Source organism: Macaca fascicularis, chromosome 15 (genome assembly GCF_037993035.2).
Source record: "Macaca fascicularis isolate 582-1 chromosome 15, T2T-MFA8v1.1".
NCBI classification, from domain to species: Eukaryota; Metazoa; Chordata; class Mammalia; order Primates; family Cercopithecidae; genus Macaca; species Macaca fascicularis.
Window position 1 is genome coordinate 43,792,270 of NC_088389.1, and position 14,881 is coordinate 43,807,150.

Below are 14,881 nucleotides of genomic sequence, written 5' to 3' on the forward strand. Positions count from 1 at the left end.
CATCAACAGGAAAATGGTAAATAAAAATGTGGCATTTTCTTACAAAGGAATATTGCTTAACAATAAAAATAGTTAAACTACTGATACATGTAACACCATGGATGAATCTCAAAAACACTATGCTGAACAAAAGAAGCCAGATATAAAGGAGCTTATATACTGTACCGTTCTGTTCTAGAACAGCCCAAACAAATCTGTAATTTTAGAAATCAGATCAGTGGTTGCCAAGGGCAAAAGAGGGCAATTTGACTGCAAAAGGGTATGAAAGAACAGTGAAGTGGATGACAATGATCCAGGTTGTCATCGTGGTGGTCATTATATACACACATATAGTTGTAAAAACTGCAAACCTAAAATGTGTGCATTTTCTTTTATTTATTCAACCTCAAGAAAGCCGATGTTTTAAAAACCCTCCTCCCAAACATGACAAATCCAAAAGCACTAAGGATTTTGAACGTCAATTTGGCAATGCACAAGTGAGTCTCCTTATCCCCATCCTCATCAGAACAGAAATGTCCCTTTTTTTTCCTTTCTTTTTTGTTTTTTTGCCAGCTTGGTTTATTTTTTGAATTTTCGTTGCTCTAATTTGAGACTTGAAACAATGATTGGAGTTACCAAGAGGGAAGAGAGCAGGTGAGAGAGTGGGTGGATCGGGGAGCTGGAAGGTCTGTGCAGCTGGAGCATGTGATAGGTCGGAGTGGCCAGACTTTATGTTGAAGAGGTTGGCAGGAGACGGAGCCTGCAGGGCATGAAAGCCAGGCTGAGGGGTTCACTAGACTTAGGAAGTGTTGGAGAGAAATGGAAAGATTTTAAAAGGGGTTGGAAAGACATAACCAGATTGGTTCTTTAGAAAGATCGCTCTGTCTGAATGGGAAGAATGGGGAGGGCAAGGGTAGGAGAGTAAAACTGAGAAACCAGTTGGAGCTGATGCAATGGTCCAGGGGTGAGATGATGGGGACCAACTCCAGATACCACTTATCTATCAATCTGTCTATCTATCGATCTATCTATCGATCTATTATCTATCTATCTATCTCTATATCTATCATCTATCTCTATCATCTATCTATCATCTATCTATCTCTATCATCTATCTATCATCTATCTGTCTATCATTGATCTATCTCTATCATCTATCTATCTCTATCATCCATCTATCTATCATCTATCTGTCTGTCTGTCTGTCTATCTATCTATCTATCTATCTATCTATCTATCTATCTATCCATCTATCTATCTATCTAAGACAAGGTCTCACTCTATCACCCAGGCTGGAGTGCAGTGGCACGATCTCAGTTCACTGCAGCCTCCGCCTCCCGAGTTCCAGCAATTCTCCTATGCAGACTCCTGAGTAGCTGGGATTACAGGTGTCACCACCACACTTGGCTAATTTTTTTTTTTTTTTGCATTTTTGGTAGGGACAGGGTATTGCCATGTTGGCCAGGCTGATCTTGAACTCCTGACCTCAAGTGATCCACCCGCCTCAACCTTCCAAAGTGCTGGGATTACAGATGTAAGCCACCATGCCCGGCCCAGATACCATGTATTTTGAGGAGAAGCTGAGCATTGTGTGGGGAGAGCACCATCATTAGACCTGGACTACTGGGGCCCCGTGATTTAGAGGGCCCCACATATCACACCCACCTGCACACCCACACACACACAACAGTTTATTAAATAACAGATAAGCACCTCTGTCCTTTGGGATCTGGTGCCTGGTACTGGCACAGTGGGATCCATATCGCTAATCATTCTGTTTCACAACCAGCACATATAGAGGAAACAATCTCTACATGTGGCACTCGACTCTGAAAACAACAGGTCAAGTGTCCTCATACTTCGCGGATGATGCCACCGCAGACATAGGAGACAGACACTGCTTCAAGAGAGGATTTGAGCGAACTTGAACTCAGAAGTAAGAAAAAAGACAAATTAACATTTTAACTCTTCCCTTTCTGCATAAATGTCAACACAAACTCTTGTTTTGCCAGAAACACTGAAAGTCTATTTTCTTGCAATGTGTGGTTAGAGAGCCTCCTGAGTTAGAAATAAACACTACTTGCAACAGTTGTACATGGTTGCTGAGAAACATTTGGCAATATTGCATCATTATTACTCCTAAATGTGTGTGTCTGATGTCTTTAGAATGGTGTCCACATACAGCCTGAATCTAGTTATTTTTATTTTTATTTTTTTGAGACAGAGTCTGGCTCTGTCACCCAAGGCTGGCGTGCAGTGGCAGAATCTTGGCTCACTGCAACCTCCATCTCCTAGGTTCAAGCAATTCTCCTGCCTCAGCCTCCCGAATAACTGGGATTACAGGCACCCACCAACACGCCTGGCTAATTTTTGTATTTTTAGTAGAGACGGGGTTTCATCATGTTGGCCACGCTCGTCTCAAACTCCTGACCTCAAATGATCCGCCCACCTCAACCTCCCAAAGTGTTGGGATTACAGGTGTGAGTCACTGCGTCCGGCCAATTGAATCTGGTTCTTGATATGGGCATTTAGAGGCTGCATGCTAGCCTCGTGAATAATTTTTAGTTGTACAACTCTTTTGGACACCATTTAATTAATTAATTAATTTTCTAAAACTTAAATGTAAAAATGGCAGTGTCATTTAAAATACTTCTGATTTATAACATTCAGGCATTTAGGCCAATGGTCTGGGGTCTCCATCTGCTCGAGTGCAGAAATCCCAGGTGTAGCCTGCGCAGGGGAAGGGTGAATAAGGAGAGCTACTGCCTTCCAAAGCAGAGCTGAGAACTGTGAATGCAATGCAGAGGCGCTTCCGAGTGCCTCTCCTCTGCGAGAGTCAGTGGTCTTCAGCGTCCTCACTGTCCCTCAGGCTGCCCCTTGGGGATCTCACTCTCCACCCGAGACTATCCAAGAAATTCGTCCAAGCTCATCCAGCACCTACCCTACCACCGTACAATTTTCTCCATCTCCTAACGTTTCAGATATGCTTGAATGCGTCTAAAGACCGAGGCTTTAAGTAGTCCTTTCTCGCTTGTCTGGCCTTATCCTCCAACTGGCCCTGGCGGAATGTCAAGAGAAGTTAGGCAGGAACGAAAGAGAGAAAAAAGGCCTCAGGGCAGGCAGTACAGGCTGGTGGTGAAACGCAAGTTGCTGAACTTCTCTGCGCCTCAGTAGCTCTACCTGTAAAATGGGAATAATAGTGGTACCTACTTCACTGGGTTGTTATGAAGATTAAATTGGTACATAGTTGTAATGCTTGGTTTTAAAAAGTTTTTTAAATTTTTTGGTAGGGATAGATGGTCTCACTATGTTGCCCAGGCTGGTCTCGAACTCCTGGGTTCAAGTTATCCTCCCACTTCAGCCTCCCAAAGTGCTGGGTTTATAGGCGTGAGCTACCACACCCATAAAATGCTTGTTAAATAAAATAAATTTGCTCGTAAGGGTCTTCTGATTATAATAACTATCGCCGTCAGTTTAACCATCCCCCAGACAAGCTGGGATGGGGGGGAAGAAAGACTCCTGCATTGCATGTGTACTTCAGTGATTGCAAGCTACATCCCACTTTTAAAGATATCAAAATGTGAAAACATGTCCATCCTAGGCTCAAGAAAATAGGACATTCCCCCCATTATGTAGATGAGGAAAGAAGTGGCCCAGAGAGGTGAGGCAGCATGGGAAAGGTCACACAGCAGGTGAGCTGGAGGGCATCGGGGAAATGCACCTGTCTGAAACACTTTATTTCCTGAAGAAGTCACATTCCACCTTTCTTCATTAAGGCCAGAGCCAAGGTCTGTGTAAGACCAACTTGTGACCTGCTTCCACATATACATAGGCTGAGCAAATTGTCCCCATGGGGAACTTTGTGGCTAGGCTGAGGAAAAGACCCAAAAAGATTTTCTCAAGTTCAAATCCTGTTTTGTGATCTTGGGCAACTTAAGCAACCTCTTTGAACTTCAATTTCCTCATCTGAAAAGCCAGGGTTACAACATGTGTCCCACAAGATTGTGCATGAGATGAAAACATAGGATCACATGCACGAGATCGCACCTAGCATGCCACCTAGTATGCCGTCCGGGCACAAGAAATTGTAGCCATTATTATTCTGAATGGTGCTATTTTTGGGTTGAACCATATGAAACTGGGTTTTACAGGTCCAAAAGCAATTGGATATTATTTATTTCATACAGGTCACTCTACTGTTATTGAACAATAGTCCTTTTTGTGGCTGGCAAGAAAGGCAGAGCATATCGGCCCCATTTTGCAGAGAGAGAAACTGAGGCCTAAAGAGAAAGAATGACCTACCCAGGGCCATGTCCCAGTCAGGAACTGGAATCTGCCTGCAAGCCTCTCCTTTTCTTGCTCTTCTTTTCTTCACTGTCTCAATCCTGGGCTGCTGGCCATCATAGACTGTGACCATAGCTAGGGTTTGATTCATTGTGAACAGGGCAAACACAGGCTGGCCTGGGCTTTCCCCTGGAGCTGGCCCAGCCTGGGAAGTTCACCTGGCTGTTTGCTGACACTCAGTTGTGCAACAGGAGATTGGGAACTGTGGGTACTGCCAGTTTAGGAAGAGTTTCCTTCTGTCCCCGACAACCTGCTATCTGCCCCTGATGGGAATGAGCTGGCCCAGCTCCAGCATCCTCACTGGCCCTCCTGGGATTGGAGACCAGGCCGAGAGTCATGAGCATCACAGTTCTAACATGGCTCCTCTTGCTTTCCCTCTCTGGCCCTTCTTGCTGGCTTTTTCAATCTCTACCCATGTCTTCCAGGCCTAGCAGATGCTGCTGAGGCCCACAGAGCTCTGAGTGTAGTGCAGACCTCTCTCCTTTCCTCGCAGCGCAGGCAGCTGCCTCCTGGAGGGATGGCTCTGCTCCAGGGCCCCATGGCAGTCAAACCCAACTTGCCAACTCAGACCTCTGCTCATCTGTGCAAACCTGTGACTTGTCATGTTCCCAGCTCCATACCACAGGCCTCCTCACCCTTTCCTGTAGCATGGGACCACTTATCATTCCCAAATGCACAGGGCTATCTTTACCTCTGGGCCTTGGCAGGCACTGTTCCCTCTCCCCCAAGTACCCTTCCCCATCTGGCTCACTTCTATTACTCCTCAGCTTGAGGAGTGTGATGGTTAATTTTATGTATCACCTTGACTGGGCCACAGGGTGCCCAGATATTTGGCCAACCACTATTCGGGGTGTGTCTGTGAAGGTGTTTTTAGATGGGATTAACATTTGGGTAATCCCATGGGTAGACTGAGTAAAGCAGATGGCCCTTCCCAGCGTGGGTGGGCTTCGTCCAATCAGTTGAAGGCCTGAATAGAACGAACAGGCTGAGTACGAGTGAATTCCTTCTGCCTGACTGCCTTCAAGCAGGGACAGGTTTTTTCCCGGCCTTTTGGACTCAAACTGAACCATCAGGTTTTCCTGGGTCTCGAGGCTGCCAGCAGCCAATCTTAAGGTTTGTCAGCTTCCATAATTGCATGAGCCAATTTTGTATAATAAATCCCTTAATATAGCCTATTGGTTCTGTTTCTCTGGAGAACCCTAACACAGGGGGTCACCTCCTATCTTCCTCCTGCTTTCATCAACTATACCCCCCACTTTTCCCCCTCTCAGGCACATGGCCTCCCCATCTCCAAGCCCCTAATCACACATGGCCCAACCCCTCCAGCTGCATCCACAGGACTCAGAGCTACTCAGACATGCTGCCAGATCCGTGCCCGTACCTCCAGTGCCCACACACAACTGGGCATGGGGAAGGTGCTCTACAAACTCATGTGGAGGAAATAAAGATAAGAGTTCCTGAAGGCAATTGTTTAACAAGTGTGAGTACTGAAAGTACTCCATAGCTGTAGCAGAGAACTAGGTGTGTTCCTTGCTCTCACAGAGCTTGCTATTTATTTATTTACTTATTTAGAGACAGAGTCTCACTCTGTCACCCAGGCTGGAGTGCAAAGGCACAATCTCGGCTCACTGCAACCTCCGCCTCCCAGATTCAAGCAGTTCTCCTGCCTCAGCTACCTGAGTAGCTGGGATTACAGGCGCACGCTGCCATGTCCGGCTGATGTTTTGTATTTTAGGAGAGACGGGATTTCACCGTGTTGCACAGACTGGTCTCAAACTCTTGAGCTCAGACAATCCACCCGCCTTAGCCTCCCAAAGTGCTGGGATTACAGGCATCAGCCACCGTGCCTGGCCTCTCGCAGAGCTTTCTATGGGGGAAAACAGACATTGCAGTGACAACTTTCCCATCTACAAAATGAGAAGCATTCTTGAACAGCTAGGGGTGACAATGTATGCCAGACCTCAGGAATGGGCCATTCTGGCTCAATTCTATTTCTGATTGTCAGGCAAAGAAATAAGAAGAACATTTGTATTGCCCCTGCTTCCCAAGTTTTTGAAACTATTTTCCAGCCTTAGGAAGCAGTGCAGTGCAGTGCAGTAGTTCTTGGGACTTTAGCACGCACCAGAATCTACAGGGGCCTTGTGAAAAACGGATTGCTGATCCCATCCTTGGAGGTTGTGATTCAGTAGGTTTGGGGTGAGGCCAAGAATTTGCATTTCAAAGGAGCTCTCAGGTCTGCTAGCTCTAGGGTCTGATGCATGTAACAGTGCTGTTAGCAGTCATGGGTGTGAATTACAGCTTTGCCTTTCTCCTTTTTTTTTTTTTTGAGATGGAGTCTGGCTCCCTCCCCCAGGCTGGATGCAATGGCACGGTCTGGGCTCACTGCAATCTCTGCCTCCCAGCTTCAAGCGATTCTCCTGCTTCAGCCCCCCAAGTAACTGAGACTACAGGTGTGTGCCACTACGACTGGCTAATTTTTGCATTTTTTTTTTTTTTTTTTTAGTAGAGACGGGGTTTCACCATGTTGGCCAGGCTGGTCTCAAGTTCCTGACCTCAGGTGATCCACCCACCTCCAACTCCCAAAGTGCTGGGATTACAGACATGAGCCACTGCGCCCGGCCTGAATCACAGCTTTGCCTTGGCCTCACCTGTGATCACGGGCCCTTCCTTGGGCTTCGGTTGCCCTCTATGTAAAATGGGAGGGTGGGCACCAGGCCAGGATACTCAGATATGTATACATTTCAGATAAACAACAAATAAAAAAGATTTTTAGCATAAGCATATCCTCAAAATTGCGTGGAGCATACTTGTACTAAAAAGTAGCTATTGTTTATCTGAAATTCAAATTCATCTGGGCATCCTCTATTTTTATTTTTTAAGTCTGGCAACCCCATCTCCCAGACTCACACCCACTGACTTCTTCCGTGGCAGGTACTATTGTGACCTCTCAAGAATATGACAGGCAGGGATCACTCCTTTTGAAGCATTATTCACAATAGCAAAGGTAGAAATAGCCCAAAAGTCCGCCAATTTGGCTCAAATGTCCATCAGCTTATGAGTAGGTAAACAAAATGTGGTTTATCCATACAATGGAGTATATTCAACCATAAAAAGAATGAAGTACTGATACACGTTACGACACAGATGAATCTTGAAAACATCAAGCTGAGTGAAAGAGGCCGGGGTCACAAAAGGCCACATACTGTATGATTCCACTTGTATTAGGTTGGTGCCAAAGTCATTGCGGTTTTTGTCATTTAGAAGTAATGACAAAAAAAACCGCAATGACTTTGGCACCAGTGTAATATAAAATGTCTGGAGCAGGAAGAGCCGTGGACACAGAAAGCAGGCTGGTGGTTTCCGGGGGTTGGGGGAGGGTGTGACTGTTAAAATGGGTACAGGTTTCCTTTAGGGGTGATGAAAATAACACGAAATTAGATCATGGTGACACTGCACACCATTGTGAATGTACCGTCAGGAGTGGCAAATTTTACGTTACGTGTAATTAACCACAATCATAATAAAAACAAATTGCTCATGTTAACCTCAATGTACCTCCTCCCTGTGTATCAGGAGTTGGATTGTGTCCCCTCAAAAGATATGTTGAAGTCCCAGCCCCCTGCACCAGTGAATGTGACCTCATTTGGAGATAAGGCCTTTGCAGATGAAAGTAAGTTAAGGTGGGATCATGAGGGTGGGCTCTAATCCAGTATGACTGGGGTCCTCATAAAGAGAAGATGGAGCAGAGAGACACATCAGAACACATGTGACCACAGAGGCACAGACCGAAGTACTGCAGCTAAAAGCCAAGGAATGACTGGGGCTACCAGAAGCGGGAAGAGACAAGGAAAGATCCTCCCCTTGAGGCTTTGGAGGGAGCGTGGCCCTGCCGACACTTTGCTTGTGTGAACTTCTGGCCTCCAGAACTGCGAGAGAGACTGTTCTGTGTTGTTTGAAGCCACCAAGTTTGTGGTATTGGTTACAGCATAAGGAGGGCATCCTCTGAGCATCTCCTCCCACTCCCTGTCCCAGCCCAGCCAGAAACTTCCCCCCTGAGCTTTGAGAAGCAGCACAGGACCACAGGTATGTCATTCCGTTGCCTCAGTTTTAAATATTTATTTAAAATCCAGAGGGGAAAAGGAGAAACGGAACCCACTGGGGTTTTAATACACTGACATGTGGACAGACGTAAACGAGGACAGCAGGAAAACCCAAGAATGAGACAGAGGCCAGTGGATTCTGGCGGCAGGAGGGATCCGAGCGCTGAGATGAGGCCCGAGCTGCTACAAACATGCACTTCCACGCAGCGCGTCCAGGCTGGGGCGGGGGGGGCGAGGATACAGAAGGGGGGACGGGAGAGGGGACGGGCCAGAGTGAGGTATTAAATAATAAAGATCAAATCCAATTCCCAAAGAGACACAACTTTAGGAGAGAAATACACAAACAGAGCCTTTCACATACATTTTCCCCTTCTATAAAAATAATTCCATGGTTAAATAACCTCAATTCCTAGGTTAAAATAACCTCAAAATCCAATTCAAGCGCCGACTTGTTGGCTGATGTAGCACAATTCAGAGGACGCTGAATGTCACTATGGTGTCGAACTCTGAGATTCCCATTATTATTCTGTCTCCTTGACCCAAATTTACACTTGGAGCTAATGACAATGGGTTTCTACAGAATTTAATGACAATGAAAAAGCAGGAACGATGATTGCATCTTGCAAGGACAGGCTCCTGGAAGTGAGGGCCTTGGAAGAGGTGATGCGGCTTCCTGAGATGGTTCCATGTTGATGCTTCACCTCCAAGGCTAGCCCTGACCCAACGCTGCTTTTGTGATTGGTTTCTTCAAGGTCAAGTCTTCACCCAAGACCTCTCCAGGGCACGCTTTCCAAGGCCAGCCTCACCTCCCTCCAGGACCGTGAAGGGCCAAGCCAGCATGCTTCACACCCAGGCCTCCCTGCTGCCTTAAAAGGACAGACATTTCAAAGTCCATAAGTTATAAGGGAAATCTCTCTACTTCTGGTTTCTGGTAGGGTTTTTTTTTGTTTTGCTTTGCTTTTTTTTTTTTTTTTCCTTTTTTCTTTTCCTTTTTCCTCCTTAGCAGATTACCTGATGAGCACAAGGGCGATGCTAAGAAAATTGAAAAATTCCCCAAACTTTGTCATTTGGAGGAGAGAGAAAGATGTGGATGATACGCTACATCCAAAAGTTTCTCCAAAGTCTGTGGCAAAATAATGGTAGCACCTTCAGAATCTTAAATAGGGTTGTTTCTTTTTTTTTCCTTAAAAAAAACACATACACTATGAGAGACGATTGCGAGCACCAGCGATTTCACAGTGGGAGGTAGCAAACATGGGCACCCCCAGCCCGAGGATCTCGCCGCTTCCCACGCCTGGCTGCTCCTTCCCATCCTCTCACCTCTTTCCCGGGTGAAAAAAAAATAGTAACGCACCTTCTTTTTGTTTGTTTAAATAATATATATATATACTTCTGTCTTTCCTTTTCTCCTTTTTTCATGTCTCCTTTCTAATATTGCACATCAATAGCTCCCTAGCAGGGACCAGCTGACGAGATGCCCCCTTCCCTCAAGTTGGCTTGAATGTGGGGCTCTTTGGGCAGGAAGCTGGGGAGGGAAGGGGGTGGCCGCAGAGCTGAGAGGCCATGGGGCTCAGGCAGGTTGCAGGTCCAGCTTGCTCTGGCTGGCTCTTTGGTTGGTCTTTGGGGCTAAGCTGGGATCCATTGTTCCCAAGGATACCCTATCCCCTCCTACCCCCACCCACTTCTACCGGGCAGACAACAGCTGGGGTCTGCCCAAGGACTCTTGGGCAGGGGAGCTGCCTCTCCTGGAGCTATCTGCCCCTCGGTACCCTCCCCTTGCCTCTTCCTCTTCCCTCCTCCATGAGGCCTAGAGGGGCCAAGAGGTCAGAGGTCAGAGGAAGCACGCAGGTCCAACTTCCAGGCGGTACTGCTTCTCTGATGAGGCAGGAGGGAGGTTGTCCACACTGACGATGGGCAGCTGTTGGGGGTCTTGGGTCCGGAAGGTGAAGAGTGTCTGATGCCAGCGGCCGTCTTGGACCTGAAAGCGGAAGGAAAAGTGCACACGTACATCCATTGTGGTTCTCATCATACATCATGAGCATTTTTCCTTCCATCTTTCCTCACAATTTTTAACGGCTATACCATATTTCACTGTAGCAATGACCTATATGGCACATTTAGATTGCTTCCACTTTTTTTATTCTTATAAGTAACGCTGTCATGAACATCACTGTAACTAAACCTTTGTGCACATTCTTAATTATTTCCCTAGAACAAATTCCAGAAGGATTGTTCTAAAATTGCTAGACCAAAAAACAAGTACATCTCATATATATATATATATTTATTTATTTCTTCAATAAGTTTTTGGGGAACAGGTGGTGTTTGGTTACATGAATAAGGTCTTTAGTGTACACGGTACCCAATGTGTAGTCTTTTATCCCTCACCCCTCTCCCACCCTTTTCCCCAAGTCCCCAAATTCTGTTGTACCATTCTTATGCCTTTGTGTCTTCATAGCTTAGCTCCCCCCAAAATAAGTACCTTTCTAAGGTTTTGGATATATATTAGAGCTGCTATCCAGAAAGCCTCTACCAATTTATTTTTTTCCAATAGCTTCATGCAAGATTGTTGGTTTCCCCACATCCTCATGAACACTGTGTAGTATTATTAGTTTTGTTTAGTCCTATAAAACTGATTTTTGTCTCCTCTCAACTTTCTGTCTTCCCTTCCCCTGACAACCCACCCTGTTCAGGGCATTTGAAAATGACCAAAACATACATTGAGAAGAAATTAGCCTGACTAGGGTGGTAGCAGGGAGAAGAAACATATCTTCTTTGAAAGACCCTTGCAAGTAAGCATAACATCTACCAGCCCGAAGAATTTTTACCAGCCCAGACCTCCCCTCAGAGCTTCCCAGAGAGGAAAGTGAATAAAAACGGTTTTAGAAAACTGTTATATTACACAAAGATAAAATTATATCTATCACATTAATGTATTATAGTATAAAATGTTAGATATGATCTTATAATAGAAACACTCTATTATAGAAAAATTTCTAAAAAATAGAAATTTTTCCAAACAGGTGTTTTTCCAGTTGTCCCCACATGAGGGGTCTAGGAGGGGCTCTGAGAGTTACCTTGCAGCCATCCATGGACACCTCGGGCCGGAACTGACCCCCAGCTTCAAAAATCTGTCCGTTCCAGGCCCGGAAGCGCACGGCCTGCTTGGCTGGGGTCTGCCCAGTGCCCTCCTGCCACACAGTCATGTTAAGGCAGTGGATGGTGATATGCTGGGTCACCTCAGAGCTTAGCAGGTGCAGGAAATTCATCTGGACCCGGCTGATGGCAAACTCGACCTGTAGAGAAGCAATGGCAGTGAGCAGCTCAGACTGCCTGCCCCCTGCAACACACACACCAAGAGTTCCCTGCTTCTCTAACGAGGGAACAGGGATAGGCCCCTTCCGGGCAAGCATTTCCTGAAATGCTCCCAGACGTGTGCCCCCTTGATAGACAGGGAAACTAAGGTCTGCGTGAGCTGGTCTCACAGGTTCTTGGCTGTGTAAGCGGGAAGGGCCTGCCTGAGTCCAGAGCTAGAGCTTCAAAGGTCTTGATGTCATCTGATCCACTCCCCTACTGTATCGGGGGTCTTTGGGCTGAGCCAGGATCCAGGGGCTCAGCGAGGGAGAGGGTTTTGCCCAAGACTGAGAGGCTCATGGAGTGCAGAGGAAATAAGAGGTGCTTTCTAGACCCTTCCTAAGTCCCAAGACCCCTGTGAGGCGGGGTGGGGTGCTGCCGGAAATGGCAGACCTGAGAACAAACAACAGGGCAGGATTTACGGCTTCAGCGCTTTCCCACACAGAGCCAGGGCCTCTCACTGCCATTGTTTCTGATGGGGAAGGTGACCCAGTCGGGCATTCATGCTGCCAACCCAGGCGCCAACTCCAGCCTCACCCCTCTGCTAGGCAGGTTTGCTGCGTGACCCCAAAACCTTCGAGTCACCAGGGAAGAGAGCCTGTGGAGGCCACCAAGTCCCTACTGGACAGTGAGCTCTGGCCGAACGGGCAGTTTCGAGTCTGACTTCCCTGTCCTGGCTGAGGGCCTGGCACATGATAGGGACCCAGCAAAGACCTGGCAACTGGCTGGCTGCCTCTCCTAGAGATTCTCAAACTGCCAGTCTAACCCAGTCAGCGCAAGGCATCTCCCAGGGGGTGTGGCTGATGAAATGGGAGGATTCCTTTCCCCTGAAGCCAGAGCAGCTTCTCATTGTGGCATAAATTGCCCCCAAATTCAGAAGGCTTAGTGGAACTACAGACCCACAATCCACTGAGGACCCCTGCGCGAGGGAGCTGTCAGGTCCCACGTGCCACCTGCCTTGGTGTGTTGTTCAGTGACCCTCTACCACCTAAAATGCTCAGCCCAGAAACAGGCACGTGGCATGCAGGCACTGAACATGAGTTAAGTATCTGCATACACAATTCATGCAACATGCTTCAGCTGAACATCACGCTAGTTTTCTCTTTTATTTCACGCAGATGATTATTCATGGTTCCCCAAGCCAGGCCAGCTTGGCCAACTGCTCTGCTTTAGAGATTAGGCAGAAGATTCTATTTGAAGAAAGAATCATCAGCATCATATGACTCGAAAGGGTTTGGAAACCACAGATTAGTCTGACTCACTCCCAATTTATAGATAAGGAAAATGAGTCTCGGAAGGAGGAGAAAACTTTCCCAAGGGCATGCAGTAAGACAGGCACAGCTCGGAACAGAACCTGGGTTGGCTGTGGCCAGGGCAGGCTGGGGATAGAGAGAGACAGCCTGAGGGGCAGTGCGAGAGCTGATGGGTACCTTGGAGGCCGTGATGGGTTTGAGACACGTCTGTCCACCATGCGTGAAGTTGCAGGAGACTTCAATGGTGTCGGATGAGCAGCCAAGGTTTGGATCCACCCAGTAGGTACCTGCAGGCAGTGTGGGATGGAGGTGATGTACGTATCTGGGGATGAGCCCAGACCTTGGTTCTGCAGATGGACCCTGCATCTTGTGACCTGCCGAGCCCCAGGTGAGCATGAAGTCAGCGTGGGTGGGCAGAAAAGGGATTCCTCCAACCAAGAGATCGAAAGAAACCTTCTGGGCAGAGCTCAGAGCTGGCAGAGCCCCAAGAAGGGGGTCATAGGGCTAAGTACTTGCCTATGTTGCTACTGGGAGGTATCCATTTTACAGAGGAGACAACTGACATTGAGAGAGGCTGGGCCACTTGCACAAGGGACTGGGGATCATCTAGTCGAATGGATTCTTCAGGCCTAGGGCTCCTCCTAGGGCCGGCCAGGGGAGGGTAGGAGTCAGGGCTCCCACCCCATCGGGCAGCGCTGCTGCTCACATATGGCTCCCCACTGGCCTTCTCAGGAAGCCAAAGGCTTTGCAGCTCAAGAGTGGAACAACCGGCTATCTAGACCCAGCCGCTTGTACAGAGGAGGTAAGGGCGGCCATGGCTTACCCCAGCTCACAGACCCAGTGTGAGGCAGGACTGACATTGGAACTCAGGTCTGTCTGGCTCAGCTTGTCCTTCACAGCACACCAGCTCACACATGAGAGAGGAGAGTCCTCATGCTCAGAAAGGGGGAAATCCTGGCTCGCCCAGGAGCCTGTGACAGGATGGGCCCCGGGGGTGAGGACTCTTGTAGCCTCAGGGGCTTTTTCTGCCAGAGCTCTTGTCTCTTTGCACGAAATGGTCATTCCCAGCATGTGGATCTGAGGGCTCTGGACGGGTGGCACCACTCCTCTGTATTCCTCCCACCCCAGGAAGCACAAAGTTTGGTATATTGTGAGGCTCTGTGACTGTTGAGTGAATAAATGACTGCCAGTGTGTCTGTCTCGCCGAGGACAAAAACTCAGCCAGAATGAGGCGGAAATCAAATACTCCACCTGCCCAAGCTCCCCGACGCCAGGTGCTCCCACCCCCGGCAGGAAGCTTTCTCACCATCCACCATCTTCTGCTCACAGTCCATGAGGTCCCTGCAGACCCGGGCGGGGTTCTCTTTGGTGCCCAGGGGCGTCTTAATGCTCTGGATGAGGTTGCTGAGGTAGTGTAAGGTTTTAAAGATCTCTCCTCCCTGGTCAAGCACCAGCCGGTCCGGATAGCTGTAACCCTGTCATGAGGAGAGGGTGGCCACTGGGACCTTAGGGTCCTGGTCCAGCCTGGGGTCCAAGCCTCCACAGCCCCAGTTTCTCATGACCTGGGAGATATCTCGGTTCCACAGTCATGGCTAGAGCAGGGGTTGGGCTTCTCTCTACTTTGCAGATAAGAAAATGGGCCAGGATGGCCGGGCGCGGTGGCTCAAGCCTGTAATCCCAGCACTTTGGGAGGCCGAGATGGGCGGATCACGAGGTCAGGAGATCGAGACCATCCTGGCTGACACGGTGAAACCCCGTCTCTACTAAAAAAAAATACAAAAACTTAGCCGGGCGAGGTGGCGGGCGCCTGTAGTCCCAGCTAGCTACTCGGGAGGCTGAGGCAGGAGAATG

At 48.0% G+C, this 14,881-nt stretch overlaps 1 protein-coding gene across 8 annotated transcripts in view; it reads right to left on the reverse strand.

The window, feature by feature from the left end:
- Window positions 1-8,409: 8,409 nt before the first annotated feature.
- COL27A1 (collagen type XXVII alpha 1 chain) overlaps window positions 8,410-14,881 on the reverse strand; it is a 159,732-nt gene continuing 153,260 nt past the window's right edge. For all 8 annotated transcript variants that reach the window (XM_045373706.3, XM_005580979.5, XM_045373707.3 and 5 more), the window contains 4 exons: window positions 14,337-14,505; window positions 13,208-13,317; window positions 11,501-11,719; window positions 8,410-10,401 (listed from right to left, as the gene is read on the reverse strand). In XM_045373706.3, the coding sequence (XP_045229641.2) occupies window positions 10,255-10,401; window positions 11,501-11,719; window positions 13,208-13,317; window positions 14,337-14,505 (645 nt within the window). In that variant the 3' untranslated portion in view covers window positions 8,410-10,254. The remainder of the gene's footprint in view (window positions 10,402-11,500; window positions 11,720-13,207; window positions 13,318-14,336; window positions 14,506-14,881) is intronic.